The 27,896-nt window shown below is 44.4% G+C and overlaps 1 protein-coding gene across 1 annotated transcript in view; it reads left to right on the top strand.

Annotated features, from left to right (window-relative positions):
- The window catches only part of METTL24 (methyltransferase like 24), a 99,330-nt gene that overhangs the window by 16,814 nt on the left and 54,620 nt on the right, over positions 1-27,896 (top strand). The window contains exons 2-3 of the mRNA XM_032858311.1: positions 17,825-17,923; positions 24,482-24,621. Of these exons, the coding sequence (XP_032714202.1) occupies positions 17,825-17,923; positions 24,482-24,621 (239 nt within the window). The remainder of the gene's footprint in view (positions 1-17,824; positions 17,924-24,481; positions 24,622-27,896) is intronic.

Genomic DNA, 27,896 nt, shown 5'->3' with positions numbered 1-27,896 from the left:
CAGTCAGCTGACCCCATCTTTTCCAGTTTCTGAGGTCCTGGTGCTCCATATGTAAGATGGCTTGAACCATGTGCTATGTGAGGTCCAATACTTTCCCTGCCCTCTAATGTTCTGGTAACGTCTAAGGCTCACATTTGCTGGTCTTTCTGAATTCCCACGCAGTGCTCCACCCCAGGCCGCAGCTTTCTCCTGTCTGCCCTGCCCAGCCCATTTCTTTAGTTCCCCAGCACGACCCCAACAGAAGCCTTGCTGAAAGTCTCAGAGTCATAGTGGGAGACACCAGTGCAGTTCAAAACAGAAGCCCATTTAAAATTGATTACTTAGGGGGCGCCTGGGTGGCCCAGTGGGTTAAGCCTCTGCCTTCGGCTCAGGTCATGATCTCAGGGTCCTGGGATCGAGTCCCGCGTTGGGCTCTCTGCTCAGCGGAGAGCCTGCTTCCTCCTCTATCTCTCTCTCTGCCTGCCTCTCTGCCTACTTGAGATCTCTCTGTGTGAAATAAATAAAATCTTTAAAAAAAATTGATTACTTAAAGTGTTCTTGGCCTTTGAGGATTTCCTACTGGCTGTATTTTCTTCAACTCATGCAACATTGAGCCTGCCTTCTCTTGTCTATACTTCCGTTCCTTTCTTCCATTTTCAAGGCATCCCGCCCCTGCTGCCCACTCTCTTCTCTTGAGCTCCCAGCAAACGAACTCCAGATACATGTCATTTTCTTACGCAGGCAATTTATCTTCTTCTGTTTTCCTCTCTCCTTCCAGGCCTGGCCTAGAGAGGAATTATGCTGTTCTGCTAGGAAGGCACAATCAGCTGCAATCAGTGTTTGTTTTTAAAAAATCATGTTTCTCCATCCTCTTGACTGTTACGCAATCCATATTATTTGCTCAGCACAGTGCCTTGGATATAGTAAGCACTCATTACATGTTGGTGGTTCTTATTATTAGGAGAATTGTGCCAGCTTTGGTCCAGCGTCAGTCCCCTCAGCCCAATGATGGCTACTGCTTTTTTTATGGCATGGGGAAACACATTATTGGGGTATTTGGGGAGCAGCAAGGAATTGCTTCTTGCAGAACCCCCTCTCTCCTTCATGCATGTCTTAATTTCCTCCCGTGACTTTTGGGATCCCTGGGGAACTCTTCTGCCTTCCGTCTCCCATGGAAATGAGTTCACCCAGAGGCTGCTGCCATGAATAGTAGGGTTCAAGAATTCCTGGAAATAACAGCAGTTGCATTCTTTGGTGTATACCCAAGAGAACTGAAAACAGAGGTTCACATAAAACATGTACACAAATGTTTATAGCAGCATTATTCAGAAGAGCCAGAGGTGGGAAGCAACCCGAATGTCCATCAGCTGATGAATGGATACATAAATATCTGTATGATGAAATCATATTTATATTATTGTATAATATAAAAAGGAAAGAAGTTCTGATACATGCTACAACGTGGATGAGCTTCGAAAACATTAAGCTAAGTGAAAGAAAACAGTCACAAAATGTGACATACTACATCACTCCGTTTTAATGGAATAACCAGTGGGCAAATTTATAGTGACAGGAAGTAGATTAGTGGTTGTCTGAGGCTGGGGTGAGGAGGGGATGGAGAATGACTGCTTCTGGGAATGCGGTTTCTTTTGGATGGGATGAAAATATTTTGGAATTAAATCATGATGATGGTTGCACAGTCTGTGTGTATATATAAACCACTTACTTGTTTAAAATGGCAACTTTTATAGTATGTGAATTATATCTCAGTTTAAAATAATGCCCAGAAACCCATGGAATTTATGACCAGTGTGAAACTACATGCTTTTCTCTGTTCAGATAAAGATATATTAACCGTGGGAGACTCCTGGAACCCCGGCCTGATGGTGCTCTTTAATGGGATTGGGTGGGGTTTAGCAGAAATTTGGAATCCATGTGTTTGCTGCCCCAGGACATTTTGCATTAAAGGGAACAGCACTTACACCCATACCTTACTTTTTTTTTTTTTTAAGATTTTATTTATTTATTTGACAGACAGAGATCACAGGTAGGCAGAGAGGCAGGCAGAGAGAGAGGAAGGGAAGCAGGCTCCCTGCTGAGCAGAGAGCCCAATGCGGGGCTCGATTCCAGGACCCTGGGATCATGACCTGAGCTGAAGGCAGAGGCTTTAACCCACTGAGCCACCCAGGCACCCCACCCATACCTTACTTTTTAACAATTTATTTTAAGTAGGCTCCACTCCCAGTGTGGGGCTTGAACTCATGATCCTCAGACCAAGAGTCATGTGCTCTACCGACTGAGCCAACCAGGCACCCCCAATACCTTACTTTTAAACAACTCTTCCCAAGCTTACAGAAGCTTGCTGTGTCATTATCCTAAATGGTCCTCACAACAGTCGTATGAGTGAGATGGTTGTTTTTTCCATTCCACCAAGAGGGACTCTGTTAAATAGTTGGTTCAATAGAGGGTATTATGCTGAGCGAAATAAGTCAGTCGGAGAAAGACAACTATCATATGATCTCCCTGATATGAGGAAGTAGAGATGCAACATGGGGGGCTTGGGGGGGTGGGAAAAGAATAAATGAAACAAGATGGGATCAGGAGGGAGACAAACCATAGGAGACTCTTAATCTCACAAAACAAACTGAGGGTTGCGGGGGGTGGGGTGGGGGGGAAGGTAGGGGGGTAGGGAGAGGGTGTTGGGGTTATGGACAATGGGGAGGGTATGTGCTATGGTAAGTGCTGTGAAGTGTGTAAACCTGGTGATTCACAGACCTGTACCCCTGGGGCTAATAATACATTATATGTTAATAAAAAAAATTAAAAAATTAAAAAAAATAGTTGGTTCAAGGTAAATAGAGATTATAACCCAGCTGGCTGAGGTCAAATTTAATATTGTTTCTACTCTGTATTACGCCAGCATCCATATTGAAATCTGGATCTTGGGAAAATACGTTGATTACTATAGATTTTAGGTTTGATATTAAGGCTTTTTAGATCTTTTCCAAGTCAACGAATATATCTTAAAGCTTAATTTTAGCTATTTTGTCAGGTTGGAATTTCAAGCATGCCTTACATTGCTTAAGAACAAATTTGAACTGATTGTATAATTATGATAGGGAATGTTCCTTTGAATAGGAATATTCATTTTGTACAGAAGTAGTAAAAAAAAAAAAAGGCTTATTTACCTAATGTGCACTAAGAGGACATTAACCTCAATCAGGAGTGGATGGCTACCCCACATTTGAAACCTAAGTGTTTGACTTCATTTGGGTACCCTGGATACTGAGAATTGTTTTGGAAAATTTGAATGCCTGGGCCTTTTTCCTGGATAGGGAATGTTCTTATTTATAAAACCAAACCACTAGCATAGATGGAAGTCTGTTTAACATACACAACGTTGTATCCTTTCTTGTTACTGTGATACACTGAGACAAGGAACAGGAAAAAAAGAGTACTATCTCTATTTCTAATTTTGTTATTCAAAAAAAAAACATAGGCAAGGGAGGATGTGAATAATCAAAATAAAGGCACATAGGTTTGGTCAAGTCATTAAGTTAATAGGAAAAACAGATCAAAAGTGCTCTTGAGGTTTTTATTTAAAAAAAAATTTTTTTAAAGAACAAAACCATATAGGAATGGGAGAGGTGGGTATTTTATTCAAGGAGTTTTTAGATTATAGTTATTTTGAAACCAAAATTTTTCAATTTAAAAATAGAAGTGGAGAAATAGGAACAGATTGGAGTTTGTTGGGAAAAAAAAAAATAGAGAAAGAGAGAAGTACAACAGGGAGGCTCTCTGCAGGGAGTTCTGATGTTCAGCTTCTTCCCAAATTTCCTGTGGACTGTGTAGACAGGCGTTTCAAAATTTGATGAAAACAATTTGATGGAAGCTACAGACAGACGTTCTAGAACAATGAACATCTGTGTGCATACACACTTGCGGGTGATTTTCACGGAGAGCGCAGGCCTCAGGAAGCCCTAAATTCTGCATCTGGGAGTGGATCAGAATCAAAGTCAAAGGCGTCTGCTGAATACAGATGCTTCTGCCTCACCTACCCCAGGCCTTCCCCGAAGGAGCCCCTCCCTCCCTCAGGGAGGTGTGAGTTCTGGGGAAAGATGTGTCCATTATGATTGGGATGGCTGATTCCTCATCGTGGTGTAGAAGCTTTGGTAACTAGTGTTCACTGTTAACTGAGAGCTGCCCGGGTGTGATGGGATTTTGCCTCCCCCAGGCGCCTCATTGCTGGCAGGGCTGAGCCCTCGGGAGATGCAGCCCAGAGTCCAGTCCACCGGCTGACAGAGTCAGGACCGCACGAGGCCTGGCCTGGTGGGTGACGTGGTACTGAGGTGTACAGTCCTACTGGTGGCCAGTTCGGCCCTCCCTGGTCTCCTTAAGCTGTACCTTGGAGAAGAGCCATGTTTTGTTTTGTTTTTTTTCCACAATAGTAGCCAGTAGTCCCTCCCTGCTATTGATTTTTATGTTACTTGATTTGTAAATAAGTGTTTGTTTTATGTCATAAAAATGTTGAAGGTTAAAAAAAATGTTTTTAAAGGCAGACAACTTCATAGCTTCTTGAGAAGCAAACATAATGGAAGTTATCGTCACCTCTTCAGGCTTTCTGCCTTATCCACAGTCCTACTCCATGTTTGTATTTTTCCAGCCACACACTGACCTTAGTCTAGCATCTTTCTAAGTTGGTTAATAACAGGGCACTGTCTCTGTGTGCTTGTGGAATCTCTACGACCATTTGATTGGCAAGATGAGAAACTTCAATGGAAACTCACCACTTGGCAGTCATTGGGCGGTTAGGTAGAAGGTTGTTAAAGCAGTGATTAACAAAAAGTGTACACATTGTCTGTTTTTAACTCAAAATCTACATGTACATTTGTTTGCCAGTCTTTTGCTGTGAGCATAGATGGCCCCTAACTGGAGTTCTGATCTTTCTTGGCCAAAAAAACCCTTCTCAACTGCATCACTCATGTTCAATTTTGGTTTCTTCAAAGTAGAGCAAGAACTTAATACTTGTGAAGCAACCTATGTGCAGAACACCTTTAGAATTCAGTAATTTTGTTCTTCGATCTCAAGGTTACTTCCCTCAGACTCAAGCAGCAGCATTTAAAAATAGCGCCTTTTTTTCCTTAAGATTTTATTTATTTATTTGAGGTGAGAGAGAGCATGAGAGGGGAGAAGGTCAGAGGGAGACTCCCCATGGAGCTGGGAGCCCGATGCGGGCCTCAATCCTGGGACTCTGGGATCATGACCTGAGCCAAAAGGCAGTTACTTAGCCAACTGAGCCACTCAGGTGCCCAATAATGCCCAACTTTTACTGACTTGGTTTTTTTTCTGTGCAGAGATTTCATCAGTTTACCTCAATTCTAATTAAATTATAGAATTTCAGTAATTCTGCACCACTGCTAGAAACTGTTGTGGGAACAAATCAAATGACTCCTGGTGAAAATATAACTAAACTAGTAGCAGGAGAGAGCATGGGAAGAGAAGGTACGGAGGGTCAGCTGATCTAACAGGTTGGTTTGGTAGAGAAGTGAAGAGTGCTTCTGTTCTAATATATGTTGAAGCCCATAAAATTTTTGTGCCATGTTTTAGAGTATGTTGGAGTTACTTTATTTGTAAGGCAAATTCTGACGAGGAGGAATGCATTTATTTTCCTTTAAGGGAATGGCCCCAGCATAGTCATGCAGGTAGAATGTTAGGAACCAGATCAGGGCCCTAATGATCAGAGAGTGCATCCCTGCAAGGCTTTGTGGGATCAGGCTCTCACGACAGACAGAGTTTTTACCTCTACGCAAACAGTTAATTGTTCTGCATTTAACAAATCAAATTTACAGTAGTAAGTATTTATAGTTCAAGGTTACGTGTCAATGGTCTTTGGTATTATGAAACCAAACTTTCAATATAGTAGAAGAGCTCTGTGCTCTACTTAACAAATAGGTTTGGATACAGCCTAACTTGATGATTTCAAGGTATAGAATATGTATGGCTTTAACTTAAATTTATAACTGGCGTTACGCTTTTTATCTATAGGACATTTAAGGCTGGGATGCGTGGGTGGCTCAGTTGGCTAAGCGTCTGCCTTCAGCTCAGATCATGATCCCAGGTCCTGGGATCGAGCCCCACTCAGGCTTCCTGCTGGCAGGGAGTCTGCTTCTCCCTCTCCCTCTGCCCCTCCATCCCGCTCATGCTTTCTTTAATAAATAAATAAAATCTTTTAAAAAACCAGTTTAAGGATGATAATGACTTATTTCCATCTAAATAAATAAATGGTATTTATAGTTAGCTGGATTAAAGTATTACTATAAAGCCCAGCTAGTGACTTTCCCTACTTTCATCCAAAGTAATAAAATAATTGTCCTCAATCCCAAGGATTATATCATGTTCTTCCCTTTTTGGCATTTAAATCAATGTAAAAATATCCCTTGGAACCATTTCTGTGGGGGACTGTAACAGAAGTAAAACACATAGTGTTCTCACAGGTTTGTAGTCCGGTTAGAGAAACAAGACCAACATACTTGAAACAGATCACACCAAACATTTGATCAAGTATAAAATGAGAAGTACAAGTGACGATTGTTGAAGAACCTGTTTTGCCTAGTTTATTTTGCAAGTAGTAAAGGCTTGAGTGGTTAGGAAACTTGGGGGACGTTGTGGGACTAAATAGTGGAATTTGAACTGACTGGTGAGTAAAGGAAAGAGCTGTGGGTAGGAGAAAAAAGGTATGTTCAGGACAGGAGGCATTTAAGGAACAGACTAGAGAATAGGATTTGTTTTATAATTCTAGAAGGTCCTATAAGATCCTAAGAAGGTCCTTATGGTCTTTATCTGAGCACCTCCTAACCGCCTGGAGTCTTGGCAGTGAATTGTCTTCGATTTCACTTCTTTTCTTTATTTACTGCCTTGAGAGTGTCCATAAAACCAACGGTCTGCTCCAGCCCATCATTCCGTCTCTGATGTTGTGGCCTTGGGAGGGTTCCGCAGGGATGGGTACATAACAAGGGTAACCATCTTTTACCCAGCATCTTTTAGCTTCCTGTGTCAGGACAGGATAGGTTATGCTGCAGTGACACATGTCCTCAAAATTTCAGTGGATTGAAATAACATATAATGTCTGTAGTAACAGGAAACCTAGGTATGGGGGAGAGAAAACTCCGAGGCCTGGCCTGGAGTCAGTCCACCGCCTCCCACCTACGTGACAGTCATGTGCCATTTTCTCTCTCCCAGCTTGATGTTCTCCAGTTATAAAGGAGTTGCTCTGGCTCATTTTTAAGTTCTCTTTGAATGCAGTGACCCCTCTACAAGGATGAAATAAGTAAAATTTAAAGCTAGTAAGAGTTTCTGTCTTCCAGATTCTGTAAAGTGTTTGTAAGTTTTTTCAGCATGCCTGTTTTTCTTTAATATAAGCACCACTAGCCCTTTTTTTCCTCATACCATTAGGAAATATGGTCAAAATTTTCATCAGTTTACATCCGCTGTATTTATTTGCACAGTTTGTCCCCTTTGCTCTTGTCATTTCCAGTCTGAAGTGGGAAAATGGGAACTGGGCCAAGCTTGGTGGCCTCTTCCACGGTTTCACTTCTGACCTCGGGGATTCGCACTCCGTTCACCAGAGAGCTCAGAGTCTAGAGAGTTCCACGGCAGCAAACCCAATAATAATTGACCTCTGAAAAGGTCTGCCTCTCTCAGCGATTCTTCATGTTCCTGAAAAGGGCCACTTAGTGATAAAGATTGTCAATCCTTCCTTCCATTTCGGTTTGAAGCTTAAGTGCTTTGGGCTCCACAGTTGTCCGGCGAGCTGGCTCTCCCTTGTGTTACACCGCTGGCAGCTTCCCACAGATGACAAAGAAACATTTATTGGGACGCTTCTACTTGTCAGGCACTATAACTTACAGAGCATTCAGAGGGGAAAATGTTCTATAAATACAGAGTCATGAGAGGAACGTCACAGAGCCGCAGTCTTCTCTCTAATTGTCAGGAGGATTCAGTCAGGCTGCCTCATAGTGTATCACAATCCAAAGGGCCACAGAGAGGCAATATGGACAATATGAAAGTGACGAGAGAGTTAATAATGAATGAAAATATACTGGCAGCTGAGACATACATGCGCACGTGCATGTATACATATGTAATTCTGTGCAACTGATGGCTTATATTCAATGGGGTGTGAGAGCCTCGTCAGGAAACTGATGATGCCCTTGAACCGTGTGGAAGTGGTTTGGCTGGAGTCCTGGGCTCCGCTGGGCTGTTTTCCTTCTGCCCGCCCTGGGCCGTCCTTCTCATGGCAGGAGCACCTTATGTCCCGCTTGTTTATGTCCTTTCTCAAAGGAGACTCTGCAAGCACCATCCAGCGTCTACCATTGACTTCCGGGGAAGGTCTTGCTCCCCACTGATGTAGCTGTGCCACATGTGGCTGCTGTTCCACGTGGAGGCCTTTTGGGTGGCTGCAGGGTGCTGTGACTCTGGGGCCCAGCTGCTTGGGGTCTGGCCTCTGGGATGCATTCTTTCTGCCATGATCCCTGTTCCCCTGCGCTTGGTGACTCTGGGTGACGCATTTCAATTTCCTCCTGTAATGAAAATCACATCTTGTGTAGACTTCAGAACTAAAACACTTTCCCTATAAAATTTTGAGCAGCACTGAGCTTTACCATTGATGGACTTTCTGCTCAACATTGTGCCTCAGAGGATAAAGGGGCATCTGTGTGGCTGTGACTGGCAATTCCAGGATCGCAGTGAGGGAGCCCATGGAGAGACCTGAGATTTGGCCTGAGGTTTGAGGACTGATGTGAGCTGAGAGCCACAAAGTGGCCTTGGGCACTCTTTATGGGTAACTCAGATTCCCAGGTGACCTTGTGGGGAGGGTGGAGATGGCTGTGCAAGGATTAGGGGAGCACCCCCTCTTCTCATACCCTCCTATTCCCCTCTTCCCTTCTCAATTGCTTTCCCTCATCCCAGTGGCTTTCCTGTCTCTCCCCCAACACCCAACCTTTGCTAACTCCACTACTCCTTTGGCTTTGGCACCTACTCAGTATCCAAGGGTCCTTGAAATGGGTTTATAGGGGTGCTGCAGACCTTCCGCCCTGAGGCTGATGATTCAAGAACTGGTAAATGTTTGGAGGAGATGTTTATTGGCTGGAGTTTTCTATCTGGAGTAAATCCATGAATTCTTAGCAGATTGGTGTTGACTCAGACGATGTTAAGATTCTAGGATTTTGAATTCCAGAAAGTTCGGGTCCCCTCTATGTTTTGAATAGGGTGTGCGTGTATGTAGAAGTGTGCATGCTTGTGTGTTTGTGAGAGAGAGAGAACTCGGGAGTGAAAGAGAATCCTTAAAAATGTGATTCATGTTGTTTCTAAGTTCCTATTTGTTTTCTTAGGCAAACTTTCTTATATAATCTTACTTTCGTAAGTCAAATGAAACTCCTTCCTCCTTTCCTGGTTGATGTGCTACCACAGTGAGAAACACGATTTGACATTGGAGTTCCTACTATGTATGCAGACGCTGTACAATTTTGACATCATGAAAACAAACGAGAACCTTTGCATTTGCACCGGATCTCTCCAGGAATTTGGCTTCTCTTTCTACTGTCTATGATAAAAACCTAAAATACATCATGGTTTATTCTTTTAGCCATTCCCTGGTGCATTCCAATCTCATGCAGGCTTGAACTATTTTGACACACACAGAAAACGTGGGGAATTTAAAGACATCAGTCGAAGAACAAAACCCAGCTCAAATTTTGTTCGGCATTTCTTTCCAACTTACCGGGATAACTTAGAGATTAAATCTAGAGCTGAGTGTCTATTCTTTCTTGTCCTTAATTCCTTCCTCAAAGTTACCCAGGCCTGCTTGAATTGTAGTGCATTTTTTCCTGTCAGAGTTGATTTGATTTCTGGTTCCCTTGCCTCCCAGCCCACACTCAGCGCAGTGAGGCGGAGGCGGCAGATTGATGGGCGAAGGATTCACGATGCTGCTCTGGTTTGGGTTCCCGCCTGTGTGCTGTCTGCTGCCAGAGGCATTTAGCAGATGGACTTGGGGAGTTGGGCCTGGGCCTTCACAGGGAGAGGACCTCCTGGTAAGAGGCCCCTGTGGGATGGGCTCAGCTTTTCCCACCTCGCTGTTCAGACCCTGGCCCACCACTGAGGCTATCCCAAGATTAGTAGACTCAGCTGTTGCTGTGTTTACTTTTGAATAGTTTGAGTTTGATGTGTCTGGGCATAGGTTTCTTTGAGTCTTTTTGGGGCTTGTGAGATTCTTAAATCTTTAGGTTTATAACTGTTGTCAAATTTGGATTCTTTCAGCCATTATATCTTTATATATGTATATATATATGATATTGATATCATAATATCATATATAGATATCATAAACCATAAATTATAAAAATATCTTTATATATATATATATTTATTTATTTGCACTGAGCATTCTTTCTCTTACTTCTGTGACATTCCAATGACTGAAAGTTAGACCTCTTGATATTGCCTCACAGGTCCCCGAGGCTCTTTTTTTTTTTTTTCACTCCCCCCCCAAAATCATTTTTTTCCTCTCTGTTGTTCAGATTGGATACTCTCTGTAGATCTGTCTTTAAGTTCACTATTTGTTGTGTCCTATCCATTCTGCTGCTAAGTCTGTCCACCGAGATTCATTTTTCAGTTCTAAAATGTCCTTTAGGCTCTTTCTATCTCCTGTTTCTTTGCTGAGACTTTCTGTTTTTCTGCTGGTCTCAAGATGTACACTCTTATGTCTTGGAGTATTTCTATAATTGTTGCTCTTAAATTTTTGTCAAATAATTCCAACACCTGTGTTATGCTTTCATGGGCATCTGTTGATTGTCTTTTCCCCACACCAACTGGGATGTTCCTGATTCTTCCTGTGCTGAATAGTTTTGGGTTATATCCTGGACATTTTGTGTATTATATTATGAGACAGTGAGACATGTTTAAATACTATAGGTAAGGTTGATATATTTGTTTTCACAGACGATCTGGTTGAATTTAGGCTTAAATTTCAGCCAGCCTTACGGGGATTGTGATTTCAATATCAGTCCTATTTTCAAAGGCTTTGTGATTTTTTTTCCCCCCCAGATCTATCCCACATGCATGCCACCCGGTGTCCAGTCTGGGAGCCTGTAAAAGCCTGTCCAGTCTGTCACTTTGGTTCCCAAAGCCTTTGATATGCTAACTAGGATCCGATCCATGCTACTACAGTTCAGGAGTAAGCCCAGGATTTCATGACCCGCTTTGTGGGGTTGTTTTCCTTTTCCACGATTTCCTCAGTATTACCCAGTTTCCTGTTGTTTCCCAACCTCTGGTTGGAAAGGTTGGGCTTTAGTTACCTCTGCTCTGCCTGTGTTCTGCTGCATACTTCTGGTAACTGTGCCTGAGTCTAAGGCCCAGATGTGGGAGAAAGAGAGAAAATATGGGGGGCTCACCCCATCCTCTTGGGGTCACAGCCACAGATCCAATAGTAAGCTTCCTTTTCCTCAGAGTTTTAGGTGCCTGGGGCCCTCTGCTTGGCTTCCAGCACTGCTGTGGGATTGCCCAGGAGTTGGGATGCTAGAATGGCGAAAAGGAAGAAAAAAGACAGGAAAACATGGGGGATTTTCCCCACTCTCCCTGAGCATTAGGAGACCCCTTCCCTGCTGGAGCCTGAATGAGAGGGGGCTTCTCCTGATGCTCTGGGTCTGTGCCAGTGTCCACTTCTAGTATGTGGCCACCTTGAGTAGGGGCCAGGAGAAATGACCCCAGAAGAAAAAGCAGTGGTGGCCTCCTGCGGCTTCTGTGGTACTTTCAGTTCTGATCTTCTCCTCCAAGCTGCCTGCCAGTATTTACTTTCCAGATTCCTCAAATCACTGCTCCGGGCGTTCTGGCCACGTTTCATTGCTGTGTTTGGGATAAGACACAGGGTGGAGGTGTGCTTACCCATCTTTACCCTGCACTGAAACTGAGATTATTTATTTATTTATTTATTTATTTATTTATTTATTTATTTTTGAGATTCTTTTTTTAAATGACATTTTTTGCACGGAGTACCTGAATTTTCAATGTCACCACAACATGTGTACCTGACCCCTGCTCTTTCTGAAGCAGGACTAAGTGTGAGAAAAAGGCCCACAAGCATGCCGAGGGGAAGGTGTGGCCGCTGTCACCCCAGGGATGCACAGAGCCCTGAACACTCACCCAGACTGAGTCCTAAAAGCCGTGATCATCTGTGGGTGTGACAGAAAGGTGGTGCCCGAGGCTCGCATACTCTCAGCAGCGCCTGGACCTGGGGTTTCTGCCTGGGCACTGTTTTGTGCCTCCCCCTCCCCCAACCCCATGGCTCCCACAACCCCCTTCTCCTCCTAAAAAGGAAGAAACAGTTTCCTCCAATCATTGTTTCCTGCCCACTAACAGATGCTCCTCATTAGCACACAATTGCAGAATAAATATGTTTTGCTTGTTTTGGGTCTTTCTCAGAGAAAGCTTAGACTTCCCCCGACATGCTCAGTGGGTTGTTCGGTGTGACTCAAGGACTCACAACCGTGTTCTTATCCAAGGGCGCGACCATATAGGCACCACCATAAGGTCGAGAATCAGTTGTTGGCCATCTCTCCCAACAGAAAATTGCTGGCTCTAAAACCCATCAGGAACTTACTGGCTGTGGGGAATGTGCATTCTGGGAGTCCTGAAACTTCACAAAAAGATCCCAGACACTCTACCAAATACCCAGCACAATAAAGAAACTGACCATTTAAATCACTCATCCTATAAATTCATCCCTAAAGAACTGTAGCATTGAAATACAGAGGAATGGACCATTAAAAAATGGTGGTATGGTCCTTGTTGGACATTTTCTTTGGGGCCCCATGAGGTTATTCATGAGTGTGGGGGAAAACTGTGAAGAAGGAAGCTGTTATTCCAGATTTCAAGACAAGGAAAGGTTTTGCACCAGGTGGAATCGATGGCTCTCTTTCTGGGTCATGGGTAGGTCTGCTTTTCTTTTTTTATATATATATATATATATAAAATACACACACACACACACACACACATATTTTGTAAATGCAGCCAGTTTTGCTTGGGGCTGGTGGTCTTGAATTAAGACATTCCTATTACGTGGCTATCAGACACATGAAAAAATGTTCATCATCACTAGCCATCAGAGAGATTCAAATTAAAACCACATTGAGATACCACCTTACACCAGTTAGAATGGCCAAAATTAGCAAGACAGGAAACAACATGTGTTCGAGAGGATGTGGAGAAAGGGGAACCCTCTTACACTGTTGGTGGGAATGCAAGTTGGTGCAGCCACTCTGGAAAACAGTGTGAAGATTCCTCAAGAAATTAAAAATAGAGCTTCCCTATGACCCTTCAATTGCACTACTGGGTATTTACCCCAACGATACAGATGTAGTGAAAAGAAGGGCCATCTGTACCCCAATGTTTATAGCAGCAATGGCCACGGTTGCCAAATTGTGGAAAGAACCAAGATGCCCTTCAGCAGACGGATGGATAAGGAAGATGTGGTCCATATACACTATGGAGTATTATGCCTCCATCGAAAAGGATGAATACCCAACTTTTGTAGCAACATGGACAGGACTGGAAGAGATTGTGCTGAGTGAAATAAGTCAAGCAGAGAGAGTCAATTATCATATGGTTTCACTTATTTGTGGAGCATAACAAATAACATGGAGGACAAGGGGAGATGGAGAGGAGAAGGGAGTTGAGGGAAATTGGAAGGGGAGGCGAACCATGAGAGACTATGGACTCTGAAAAACAATCTGAGGGTTTTGAAGGGGCGGGGGGTGGGAGGTTGGGGGAACCAGGTGGTGGGTATTAGAGAGGGCACGGATTGCATGGAGCACTGGGTGCGGTGCGAAAACAATGAATACTGTTATGCTGAAAGAAATAAAAAATTTAAAAATTAAAAAAAAAAAAAGCAAGAGACCATAGAAATAAAGAAAAGACATTACTATTACACGCATAAGTGTAGGCTGGTAGGTAAGAGTATTTTAAAACATTGCTTTGTTTTTTGCATTATCTTTTCATAGTAAAATCTCAGAATTCAGTTTCTTTGGCTTGAAAAATCATTTTTTTTTCAAGAACAAATTTAATGCTGAAATAATAAATTATAAAAATATCTGAAAGCCTCATGGCTCTGCTTGTTGTGGTCTCTTTGAGCCAGGTCCATTATCTGGGTGCACTGGCTTGGACTGAGTCGGTGATCACTTTTTTTTTTTTTTTAAACCCTGTGGGATGCAGTATCTCAGATGTCTGCAAAATAGCCCCAGAACAACATGAGTTAGCAGTATATATCTTCTGCTGTCTTTAATCTTAATTTTGGGGCAGTTTTTTTCTCTGCACTCAAAACATACCAGAGGAAGCCAGCTCACTTTTCAGTGCTCGTTGCCTGGAGAAAGTGCTAGAAAAGGCCTTCACAAACAAAGTGGGGGCTGCTTCTTTCCCTCAGAAGTTAGGAACCCCGTCTTCCCTGAGTCACCTGTCCATGCTGGGGGAGGGGCTCCTTTGTATGAGTGGCCCGACGGTTCAGGGAGCAGGAGCATGGACTGCAAAGGAGTCTAGAGGCCCTTGTCCCTGCAGCGGCTCAAGAAGATGGCTCCTTCTCTGGGGCAGTTCATTGTGTGTGCGGCATTTGACATTTTAGCCCAGGTACAAGAAAGATCAGCGCCGAGTGACAGTACAAGCACTCCCTTCTGCTGAAACTGTCCTTTACCCATCCTGAGAGGGAGCTGGGGTAGCAGACAGGCCAGGGAATCCATGTTTCCACCTCCTGAGCGTGAGGGGGGTAGCATCGTTCTGGGCCCATGCTATTTGGAGCCTATGGGTAACAGCGTATGCTGCCGTTGAGGGAATTGTTTGGGGATAAAATCATAATTTTTTTTTTAAAGAAAAAGGTTTTTTGTTTGGTTTTGTTTTTGCCTTATTCTGTTAAACACCAGCCATTGGTGTTTTAAGGTGCTCTGAGAATCCCATCGGTGGGATGTTTGGAAGGACAAATATTGATGTGCGCACTAGAGAATTAAGACAAACAATAATTGAAAGAGATGATAAAAGCTAGTGGTTTCCTTGGGGAAATAATCACGAACTGCTGTCAGACTGATTCCAATGAGAACATTATGTGAAATGTTTTTTAAACAGCGCAAACAAAGCATTAAGCCAGATTACTTCTAGGGCGTCTCTTCGCTGTGTGTTTCTATTATCCCTCTACCTGAGGCTTCTCAGCAGAGGGTCAGTATTTCAGCTGCCATGTTGAGCCTCATCATGGTCAACACTCGGTTGGAAATGAGAAATTCCAGATTGCAATCAGGATCCTGTTTGCGGATCCTGAAGATAATTCTATAGTTTTACCGTATGCATTCACCGTGTGGGTTCACTGTTACCGATTTGCGAAGTTATTTTTGTGTTTTTAGCTCACATTAAGCAGCTCCTGTAGTGTTTAGGGTGTCTCTTTATTTTTTCTTAAAGATTTTGTTTATTTATTTGAGAAAGAGACAGAGCATGATGGGGGGAGGGTCAGAGGGAGAAGCAGAGGGAGAAGCCCAATGCAGGACTTGATCCTGAGACTCCAGGATCATGACCTGAGCTGAAGGCAGTCACTTAACCAACTGAGCCACCCAGGCACCCGGGTGTCTCTTTAATGAAGCCTTTGGGCTTCTTGCGGTGGAGACTGCTTGCCACAGTCTGCATTTGGGCATTTGTGTTGGGGTTATACTTGGGTCCTTCATGTCTTGGTGACCCCTTTTACCCTCTAGAGATATCTGTCAGAGCCCCTCCAGAACTGCATTGCATTTATTGGGTTAAAGCAATTAAATTAAATTATCCTGTGTTAAATTGTAACCTGGAACCTGGCACGAGGCATGACTGTCCACTGAATGAATGAATGACCCCTGCTCAAGTCTTTTGGCCTCTTTCCAAAGGAAGAAGTGTCAGAGACCTTCTGTTTGCCTCTCCAGATCCTTTCCACCCTTCTTCTCCTCTTCTGCACCCCCAGAGGTGGACCGACCATAGCCTCCCTCTTCTCTGCCTTCTCTTGCCTTTGACAGTTAGTGTGGGTATATGATAGGACTCGATGTGCCAGGATTGACTTTGGTCCTTTCTTGAATGTCTTCTCCATACAGTGTCCCCCTCTGGGTTCCACACATTCATCTTCCTCCTTGTTCCTTCAGTCTGAGGGTCTGTGAGGGCTCCTTGGGGCTACCAGCCATAGGTGTTCCATTATTCCTTACTGGTTTCCTTAAACCCTGCCCACACCTTTATAAATAGTTTTTCTATTAAATTATTCTCAAATCAGCCAGCAGGAAGGAGCCCACCGTATCATGCGAGAACTCGGACTGATATTCGCCTAAGTCACCCAGATGACAAAGTGAGCTCACTAGCTATCCTACTCTGTCTCTCTTGCATTATTCAAGTAAACACTCTCTTCTAGGCCAGCCTGCCTCTAAATTAGAATCAAATATAGCAAGGGTCAGCAAACTACAGCCGTGCAGGCCAAATCCAGCCTGCAACCTTTTTCTGTAAATGGAGATTTATTGGAACACAGCCATGACCGTCGGTTTACTCACTGTCTGGGGCTGCTCTGAGCCATAGCAGGAGGCGAGGAATTGCAACAGAAACCGTATGGCCTGCAAAGCCTAAAATGCTTGCTGTTTCCCTGCTTAGAGAAAGAGTTTACTGCTCCCTGATTTCGAGGGCCAGATGCTGGGGGACACATAGGAGTGGCTACAGGATGAGAACATGGGGAGTTTTAAACCCCAGGCCTAGACACGTTTGCCCAAAACACTGTCTTGTGGCCACTGGGCAAGGCGCTCCCTCATGTGATGTGAGAAGAAGGTGAACAGACCAAACTGGGAGGTATTTGTATTTAAATGTGCTTATAAGGTCTGATTTCATAATTAGATAATTTCCTTAAAAGAGTTGCTCTCCCTAATGTCTCAGCATTTCCCTGTCCAAGTTACCAGACTGCCCTTCGTGGGACAGCCCAGGTCTTGTTTGTATCTGTGCGACCGCTGTCCGGGTCAGAGTGACCAGTGCTCCGTATTGTTTGATCAAATGAATGACCAGCATCTACTTCAGAGAAGGAAAAAAAGTAGGGCAGGGGGTGGTGGATGGTATTAACTGGGAAGATATATCAATGTTCTCAGGCTTTCTGTGATTAGTCTCTGCCTGCTCAGCCTTCACAGAACAAGACAATGGCTATAAGAAAAGGCTGTGTACCCAGAAAAGGTGCCCCTCAGGGCACACTGGCTATATCATTTGTGGGGTTCAGTGCAAAATGAAAATGTGATGCTCCTTGTTCGAAATTATTAAAGAATTTCCAGACAGTGTCTGCAGAGCACTGAGCCCAGCGGCAGCCCCTCAAAGATGGCACAGGTCGCAAGCCCAGGAGGCGCGCCTCTGAGAAGGCGGCAGCCTGTGGGAGATCAGTGAGGATTCCTTAAGTCTAGGGAACGGCAGGGCGCTCAGCTACCACAAAGGGGGTTTTCCTTCAGATGGGGAGTGGCTCTGTGTCCTACAAAAGCCCCAGTGGGGAGAGCCTGATGGGGTCAAGCGGAGTTTGTTCTGAATCAGAAGTCAGATGTCCCCAGGCTTTTGCAGTCTTTTGCTTAACCCAGTAGCTGGGCTTTCTCAGGCCCTGTTAGCTTCCCTGTGACTGACATGACCTTACTGACAGCCCCTCCAACCCGGGTGCCCTCCGCCTGTGCTCAGACGTGATCATTTGGCAGAAGCGACTGCACAGCTGCGCTGATACCCCGTGTCCTTGTCACCCCCACCCCGAGCACCGCCACCCTTCACACATAGGCCTGTTTTCTGTCTTTCGCAGGGTCCCCGGTGGCACATAGATCTGCAGCCGTGGGCGGGCCCTGCTCAGTCCCTGGATGAAGAGGTCTTGAGGTTCCTGAGCTACATCAGCACCCCCCAGGTTGTATTCCGGGTACAGGCGCGTTGGGAAACACGGAAAGATACTGAGCAGCCCCCTTTAAAAAGGAGTTGGGGGGCACCTGGGTAGCTCACTGGGTTAAGCCGCTGCCTTCGGCTCAGGTCATGATCTCGGGGTCCTGGGATCGAGTCCCTCATCCGGCTCTCTGCTCAGCAGGGAGCCTGCTTCCCCCTCTCTCTCTGCCTGCCTCTCTGTCTACTTGTGATCTCTCTCTCTGTCAAGTGGATCAATAAAATCTTAAAAAATAAATAAATAAATAAAATAAAAAGGAGTTGGATTAGCGAGGGGGTGGGGAGTCTCCCGGGGACCCCTGGGAGGGACTCAGTAGGGACAGAATCTTTGAGGCTTTGCCGCTTAAACTTACCACTTACTCAGAGGCAGATAAGATGCCTTCCACTTGCCTCAGCATCTTCTGCCTTCCAGGGCTATCCTCGTCTTGAAATGCTTTAATGATTCATTCTGATGTGTTTTAAAGATCCACTTCTGCCAACTGCTCTGCAAAGACATTCGAAGCAAAAGATTCATGCCCGTGAGTAGGCAGTCAAATGTGTCACAAAACAAACCCATCATCCGGAGGTTCAAGTTCCATTTTGTATTTGGAGGAGTCTGCCTTTTCACTTTGCTCCCACAGATGCTTGGCAGACCGAGCCCCGCTAGGCCAGAGAGCCCAGGAGATGAGGCAGGCTGAGAAGCTCCCCTGTCCAAACGCACTCAGTTCTCAGGGGACGGAAAATCCTGAGGGAGCATCGGCCTTTACCATGGTCACTTATCACACTGTGGCAGCACCGGCCGGGGCTGAGTCTGTGCCCCCAGCAAGGAAAGGAACTGTCCACTCAGCAAAAGGGACCGTCTACTCAGCAGAGTCTATGGCTCTTGACACATGAAGCAGGGGATTCTGTCCTCAAGTAGCCTGATCCTGGGGACAGAGACATGCTAGAGAAGATCAAGGCCCGAGGGAAACTTCACCCTGACCTGACCTGAGCTGAGTGGTGTTAGGAAATTAGGAACTCGCACTGCATAGAATGGGCCTCGGTCCGCTGGGGGCCAGGTGTGGCCCTGGGGGTCCTGGGCTCTGTTGATGTCCCTTCAGCCCACTGGTTCTGGGCATCCCACTTGTCCCCCAACACCTTCCTGGCAGCAGAGACCATTTTTCATCTGTGGAAAGAACATGTTTCTACATCTTTAGAAGGCTACTTTAGGGGTAAAAGAAAGTCCCATTTTTCATGTAATGCAGTCAGACAATTGGATCTTAATATCTGTCACCTAGACTTGGAAGTAAAAGCTTGTTGAATTAATCATCAGTTATGTAGGATGATAAATTTGATCCTCATGCTTTACATAATTTCATCTTATTTTGCTGCTGCAAATTCATTTGGTGGACTTTCATAGGCTTAATTAAAATGCTGAAATTTTAATTTTATGGTTTGGTTTCTACAGGAAGGACATGAAGTCTTTGACTTTAAGAAGCCCTTAAGGCACCAGAGAAAAATGTGAGGTGTTAACTTTATGAGTTGGATTTGAGAACTGTGGACTCTACCCGCCACCCCCCAAATAAATTGACCAAATAAAAGTCTCCAAATCCCATTTTATATGTATTTCAGGTTAATGTTCTGTAACTTATAAAAGGCATGAAAGGGTTATTTCAAGCCCCTCTTGGATTTTTCCCATGAGTTCCATGCTGAGAGGAGAAAAATTTTGAAGGGAAAAGAAAAGTATCCTACAAGGTAGCCTGATGTGACCCTGGACAATTTATTTTGCTTCTCTGGCTCTCACTGTTCTGATCTTGAAAAAGAAGAGAGTTATTAAATTATTTCTTAGGTTTCTCCCAGTTCTCTGAGTTTATAGTCTGCCAAGAGTAGCAAAGGATCGTTATTGACTAAGTGTTTTTGAGCACCTACTTCGTGCCAGGCCCTGGGAATACAGTCTCTGACCTCAAGCAGCTGAGAACTAGTTGGGAAGGTAGATAAATGGATGATTATTCAGCTTGATGAGCACAACAAGAAAGATCTGGGTGTTGGAGCGCACTAGAAGGATTTTCATCCTCCAGAGAAACTGAGATAAAGTTCTAGATCTCACAGTGGTTTTGCAATTAGGGGTCATTTTGCCCAGGTGGGGTCCTATGTTTTTCTGGACTTCTAGGTCCCTGGGAAGCCAGCAGGTGGGAGCTCATCAGAGATGACAGGAACTCATTCTTAATCAGGATATTTTGCTAAACAGCATTCCCTCCCCCTCTCTACATAATACAGAGGGTTGTTTGTTTGTTTTGTTTTGGGGTTTTGGGGCTGTTTTGGGGCTTAGGCTTTGTTAAGAACTCCTCTTGACAACGAAAGCCTACAAAACTGGAAGAATATTAGAGTCACTATTCCCCCAAATTTCCACAGTTAGCAGTCGTGAGTCATAACGGACCAGGGAGGAAAAAACCCTCTGAAAGTCTTAAAGCAAATTCCACCCCCATCCTCTTATGCTGCTTTTTAAAATTAAAAAAAAAAAAAAAAAACTCCCTCAAATCTGTGTTCAAGCTTGCACAGCAAGGCCCAGCATTTGCTGTGTTCGTCACGGATGCATTCATTCCTGAAGTCACCAGGCATTTGTCAAACCCCTGTTTGGTGGCCAGTAGTGACTAGGGTGGGCAAGCCGAATCGCATACCCCCACTTACTGGCCAACCAGCTAGGGTGCACGAGGGTTGTGTGTTCTCTGACTGGGTGAGGGGATGGCTGGGGGAGCTTCCCCAGGCAGGGGAGCTTGGAAACAGAAGCACAGGGCGGGGGACAGCGTGACATCAGACTGAAATGGGATGGCACCCCCTGGACTTCCACATTGCGGTAGCCCTGGTGGCACAAGACACCTGGGGACCTGAAGTTTCAAGGAAACACCAGAGGACGGGATGTTTGGTGGCATGTGCACAACATTGACCTCAGTTTAATTAGGTATCGTTTTCTAATGTCAAAGACCAGAATGACATCTCTGAGTTCTGGAGTCGATGAGATGCTGCTGCTAACAAGAAATGGTTAAATCATAAACATAGTACTCTGTTCTAAGGGAAGGCTCCAGATCCAGCTTTTGTTGGCCACCCCCAAACCATATGCCTCTAGGAAGCAGGCCTTGCAGCACAAAATTAAGCAACAGTTGCTGTTTTTAAAAAGAAAAAATAGATTTTAAAACATATCTATCTGTCTAGCTATCATCTGTCCATCCATCCATCCATCCATCCATCCATCTAACCATCTACCCATCTGTCTATTTGTGAGAATAACATAAAAATCCAAGTCCTGGAGATGCAAACTTTACAACTTTATAACAATCATATCTATTATATTTACTGCTACACACATACACCCTGGGATAAAAGCAACAAAAATACCACTCTTTCCTTAAATTTTGCTTTTCAAAATAATGGTATTGCATATATATACAGTTGATCATTGAAGTGATTCTGCCAGAAGTTCCCAAATTTTAAGAGCTACCTTTGCCAGATTCTACTTAGGCATTGCTGGATAGTCTGTTCCATCTTTTGGGATACCAGATGAAAGGAGAGTAAACTAGTCCCTTTAAGGGTACCTGGATGCCTCAGTTGGTGGAACATGTGGCTCTCGATCTTGGGGTTGTGAGTTTGAGCCCCACATTGAATGGAGAGATTTAAAAAAGAAACCAACCAAGGAAATAAATAATCTTAAAAAAATAAATGAATCCCTTTAAGTTAAATAACTAAAATGCATTTCAGAAACTATTTTTTCCTGGAGTCTCTTCTCCTTTGTGCAGCCCTAATTTGCTAAAATTACAAGGGGAATTAAAAGGAAAGAACATAGTTACTGGAGTTGGAGCTTAGCTAGGAGTTACTGGCCTCGATTATTTTGCTTGCAAGAGTTTATTGAAGCCCTGGCCATAAATCTTAACGAGAACGTTTGAAAAATCAATATTTAATTAATTTTTAGTAGCTGAATTTTACCGATTCCTCCTGGTTTTCAAAAGCCAATGTCTACCGGTGAGATGGTTAATAAATGGCCCAAATGGAAAACACTCCTGTGTTACATTTTTGAGCTAGGAGAGACTGAATGGAGAAGAATGTCTTTCCAACAGGGATATATCTGTGCAAGAAGAAATCTGAGGAAGAAGAAACGCTTGAAGTGTCACCTTTAATAGAATGAAACTCTCCTCCCCAGCATTGAAAGGAAGGGCTGCTGAACCTCAAAGCCCCAGACCTTGACCCTTATTATTTATCTGATTCCTGGAGGCCTTGCCCTAGGTGTCATTGCCTGCCTTGCTGGCTTTTTGCTGGGGGTAGGTTTGGAGGGGTTGCTCTTTTCATTTTAAAAGCACTGGCCCAAGTGTAGCCTCCTCCCTGAGTTTGCTAAAGCACAGGTGAGGCCAGGCTGGACCGTTTCAGTGGGGCTTTACACAAGGGCGTCTGTAAACCCCCAGGACCACCTGCAGAAGCATGGCTTGGAGGAGTGTATTAAAATGCATGTTCCCAGGCCTCCACCTCAAGGATTCGGACTTTACGGATCCGTAGTGGGACTCAGAACTCTGGATTTTCAAGTACCTCCCGGGTCCAGCAGGATGTAGGCGGACCACACCTTGGGAAACACAGCGGGAAAGGTGAGACTTCAGTGTCGTTGGGATTAGGAGGCAGTTGGGAACAAGAACCTGTGAGTGTCCATACCTGCTCTTATTAAGAAGGTTCTTAGGGAAGAGTACACACAAAGAAACGGGAATCATCATGCCGCTTTGATGAAAGTACTCTAGGAGGCTGCCCTAGAACAAAACAGCCAGACCTCCTAAGCCTGTCCTCTGGGGGCCTACAGAGCTGCCCAACTGGCCGCGTATGGGGGGCAGAGCATGCGGCAGAGTGACAGTGCCAATGTTTAAGGCACCGTAACCCGCCCACTAGTAGGAGGGACCCAGGGAACACATTGAACATTGATTAATTAGATTAGCAGTTCTTCCTCCCTTGCTGGGTGAGTGGGGCCTAGGCGGTGGGCAGGCAGAGGCATGATTTCCACTTATCTCTGAGAGAACAGTAGGAAACGAATTGTACACATTAACATGTTGATGCACTCACTTAATCAACGTATTCTGTAATAGTTACTCGAGAGAAAATTTGGTTCCACTGTTATTATTTTTTCCCTTTAAAGAGTGACAAGACCTCAGCTGAGAGAAAAGAATACATATACAGGGTTTCACATTTCAGGCTTCCCTCTAAAATGCCCAGATCCTAGCAATGGACTCTCTCCTTTATCTCTGATAAATAGTGCCGGATGATTTGGCCAGGTCAGCAGCCCTAGGTGACAGCAAGATCAGGGAGATGCCGTGTGCATTGAATAGGCTACGTGTATATAAGCTTTTCAGGTTAGAATTTTGGAAGCTCCATTAAATGAAAGAATTGGGCAAGCTTAGAGTATCTTCTTCAGAAGAAAATAAGTTGCTGTTCTGTTTTCCAGTGAATCAGAGCAAGGAGCCCGAGAACATCCTTGACTCATGCAGTGCTCTGTTGTCCGTGATGTGACAGCCAGAGCTGCTGCCTGGTTCATGGAGCGCGATGGTGATGATGGGCGTTCGGAGGGGTTCGGGGGAAAACTGATGCTCGTGATGTCATATGGGCCACAGAAGAATATCTTGGCCACAGAACCTGCTTCCTTTGGTTCCAGCAGTCTCCATCATGCACACTGTGCCAGCCTTAAACACAAGTCAGAATTCCTTATTATACAGTATATTTGTTTTATATGCATTTGAAATCAGAGACTTGCTTCTGCTTGATTTAGATACATGTTCCCTTTGATTTCCTTATCTAATTTTGATAGATGAGCTAAAAGAAGTGCTTTGGTGAGTTCGGGCAGAGCTTCCTTCCTGCGTGGGGTTCTTGCTCTTCTCCCCTAGGAGGAAGCTCATTAGTATAGTGTTTCACAAAGAATACGGTTTGGGGAGCAGGGACGACAAATGGATCTCACTTGACCCTTGATCAGCTGTTTACCTGGGATAGTGCATGCTATTTTTCTGGACCACGGTGGTCCCAGCTTATCTGCCTGAGACAAGGAATTGATAATCTATATCCTTCTGAGACCTGTGCCCACAATCGTATCTCACAACTTCCTGTGGGAACACTGTGGGTTACAGACCTCTGTGTTTTGCAAGCACCATTCTCCTTGTCCGGAATGCACTTCTTAATCTCAGCTTCTCGGTCAACTTCTGTTCATCCTCCAAGGCTAACACACCTCTGCAAAGCCTTCCCAGACCCCTCCTCTCTGCCACCTTTGCTCCTGACTGGGTCTGTCTTGCGTACTCTGTGCTATATAGCTATAGTAGTACTCAACTTCCCTTCAAACCTACCTATAGTCTCCACAAGGCTCCTTCTAATCCAGTATTTGGAGTTCCTCTGAATATTTGGCGCAGTCTTGTGTTTCCCGGAGGAGAGAAGTAGTTAGCAGTGGAGAAGGACATAACTCTCCTGTTACGGCTCTCAGGGACTGGGGAAGCATAACTCCCTACCTGCCATTTATCATCCAATGCTTTAAATTATTCATATTGATTTCCAATCCTTACAGATTGCATGCAATCACATGAGCACAGACAGCCTAGCTACTGATGCCAGCCCTGCAAAGAAGCCCTGGTCAGTCTGTCTTGATGACAGGTTTGGCTTAGTGCATCAAATCCGCAACAAGCAATGCCGCCTCTACTCTTTAGGGTAAGTGCCTTTTATAGCAGAAGAACACAAAACACTCCTGCGAGTGTTCAAGGCTTTTTCGGCAACACAAAGTTACGCACGGTCAACAGGTGCTGGGCTTTGCCTCCTGCCATCGTTTCAGACCCCACTGGCTGTCATATAACTGTGAGCACTGCCCTTGCAGGTCACTGGAAGTGGCTGGGGACATTTTCTCTCCCATTACCTACACTTAGTTGGTAAGTTGGCAACTTCAATTTTCAGCATGATGAGGATGGTCCTCTTGGTGAAGCCAATGATTTCCAGCTAGAATTACAACGTCTTTATTACAAAGAGAATATTAAGAATTAAGAAGAGAAGGCTGGCATATTGGAAATTCTATACATACTTAGGATGAGTGACCCAAGATGAATGATTCCACTGTTGGATTTTTATGTTTTATGCCCATGGTAAATCCATGTGTACTTTACATTAAAAAAAGAAAAAAAAAAGGGAATTCTTGTGAAAACAGTGTGATTTTGTCAAAACTGTGGGAAATATTAATATTCCAGTATTCAGGCCGAAAGTGACCTAAATACACAAATGGATTTAGAGAGTTTTCCATAAAAGGACAAATAGAAAGTAATGAGATGATTTCACCAATTACAGCAGTACTCACATCCAGACCTGAACTTACAAATATGTGTCTCAGAAAAGAAAAAAAAAAAAAGGGCAGAAAAGAGTTATTTTTATTGGGGACACCCTATTCCACAGACTCTCTGTGGAAGCTGTGTGATGAGGTTCTTAGGCAGGACCGCTGACGTCCATTACAGAAGTGCTGGGACCTTAACAGGTGTCTTGGGCTTTCTTCTCACTGATAGATTTAATCACTTCCGTGATTCACATTCAGGCACGTGAATAACAACTGTCAATGTGAATCCTAGATGATGGGGTTGGGCGGGGGTTGGGCCTACATTTGTGTATGTGCCCAGAGGATCACCATCAATGTCAAACTTTACCAAACAAGAATTCTTAGTTGCAGTCATTGTGGACTTTTTGTAAAAACGAAGGGTTCAAGTAAGAGTTTCAGGATAATGGAAACGTTCTTCTGTGGCTTCAGTGAAGTCTGTATCAGGGGGGCTTGGTACACACAGTAGGCACTCAATATATGCTTGTGACATAAATGATTGCACAAGATAAGGAGGCTAGGGAGAGACGCTGGTTATGCTGTGATTTAAACCAGGAGGCAAAGGTTTAGGAAATTAGTTCCTTAGCCATTAGAACAGAAGGGAGCCTACCAGCTTTGCTTCTAGCTTGTATAAAGAATGGAGAGTTTTGATAGTAGACTTTATTTTCTATCATGTTAAAAATGTATGAAAGTAGGTCATAAAAATAATTCCATAGTACCACATGCAAATTGGAGAGCTCAGCTTGGTCCTGTTTTCTTGCTCTGAACTGCCTTTATATTTTACATATTATTTTACACCCTGGAATAATCTCATTTAAAGCATATCCCTGAGTAAAATGAAAACTGGGAAAGCTGTTGAGGGGAGAGATCTTTAAAATTCCTTTTTGCTTTCTAATACTTCAGAGCCATTCGATAAGAGAATCCTGCTCTAAGATTTCAGATGACTTCATGTAAAAAGGTAGTTTCTTACTTCCATTGAAATGCTCACTATTCAAACTCAGCTTTCTAAAGAGCAGATAGGGACAGTTGAATTCTTCAGGGAACAGACATGACTAGATGATAAGGGCCAGCTTTGACTCAAAACCGAAAAATGCTTAATTGAAGACTGGAAATTAAAAAAAAATATTTCTGATGGGTAAAAGAAGGATGCTTTGGGTTGTGGATATACAAGGAGGTTGCCCTGTGACTCAGGACAGGGTCAGGATAAGCCTACCCCTTTCGCAGGTGGATTGCTCGTCTGGAGACAGGTAAATGGCCAGCTGTCATTTCAGTTGATGCTGAGGGAAGACGGAGACCCAGGCCAGAAGTGGTGGTCCTGAAATGAGGCTCAAGAACAGGGAATGTGGGCCCTGGGTTCTCAGGGTTTGGGAGGATGGGGGTAGTTGTGAGATGGCAGGGAGGGCAGGGGGCATGTGGGTCATGGGGCCCCTACACCAGGCCAGTTTGTGCTCTGAGCTCCTGGGCTGTGGCAGCAGCAAGACCATGTCACTGCTGTGCCCTGTCATTCCTGGCACACTGAGGATGGCAGATAAAGCCACAGCTACGGGTAGCCTTCCTAGACAGGGGGAAAGGGATCTGAGCACAGAGGACCAGAAGACAAGGGCTGCATGCCTTTCCTCCATCCCAAGAACTAGAGGAGGAATCAAGTTCACCTTGTCTCGGAGTCTGGAACGTCTTTACTAAGAGTCAGACCTTTTTTTTTTTTTCTGCAGCTAATGTAAAAGCATTTCTCTGGGAGAGTGTGTGCACTCTGGGTGAAGCTCAGAGAATTAAAATTGAGAATTAAAATTGGATCCTTTTCAACTTTGAAATGGGGGTAGAAGAGACCAGTTAAGATAGGAGAATGTGCTGTACAGGAAGGTTATGTCCCTGGAAGGGGGAGGAGAAGAGGAAGGAGGGGCTGTGGGTTTAGGTGCTCATGTCATCTGCCTGACCTCTTCAGCTGGGGGCTGCCCGGAACATCTTCTGTGTGAGGGGGAGGGTGTGGGTGGGGTGGGAGGAGGGTGATAGCTAAAACGAGTGGGGGAAAATCACCTCTTTTATCCTGCCTGTCAAAGACTGTTATTTCAGGGGTAGACATGAGAATGGAAGAGGGAACTTGAGAAGGGATCATGCATAAGTCCATCTTTTTATTTTTATTTATTTTTATTTTTTTATTTTTTAAAGATTTTATTTATTTATTTGACAGAGATCACAAGTAGGCAGAGAGGCAGGCAGAGAGAGAGGGGGAAGCAGGCTCCCTGCTGAACCCGATGCGGGGCTCGATCCCAAGACCCTGGGATCATGAGGAAAGCAGAGGCTTTAACCCACTGAACCACCCAGGTGCCCCAGTCCATCTTTTTAGTCTCTTCTTTAGTTCTCTGGTAGGTGGCACCATTTGGTTTCGAGGCATAAATTCTCAGCATGAGACAGAAGAATGTTTGATAGATGACACATGGTTAGGCAACAACCGGTGTCTTGGGTGGGAAAGCTGGGACTTCCGGGTGCCATGAGCATTTCATGAGGAATGACCGAGATCCAGAGCCAAACCTTTTCAACTTGTAGGAGTTTAATTAACACAGCCGGAGCTCTGGTGTAGATGAATGAGGAATCAGAAAATCATGGACCCAAGGATACTTTTAGATAATTTTTT

The sequence above is a fragment of the Lontra canadensis genome, unplaced genomic scaffold, assembly GCF_010015895.1.
Source record: "Lontra canadensis isolate GAN:19392208 unplaced genomic scaffold, GSC_riverotter_1.0 scaffold14, whole genome shotgun sequence".
Lineage (NCBI taxonomy): Eukaryota > Metazoa > Chordata > Mammalia > Carnivora > Mustelidae > Lontra > Lontra canadensis.
Note: the sequence above shows the minus strand (reverse complement) of the source record. Positions and strands in the feature narration are given on the sequence as shown.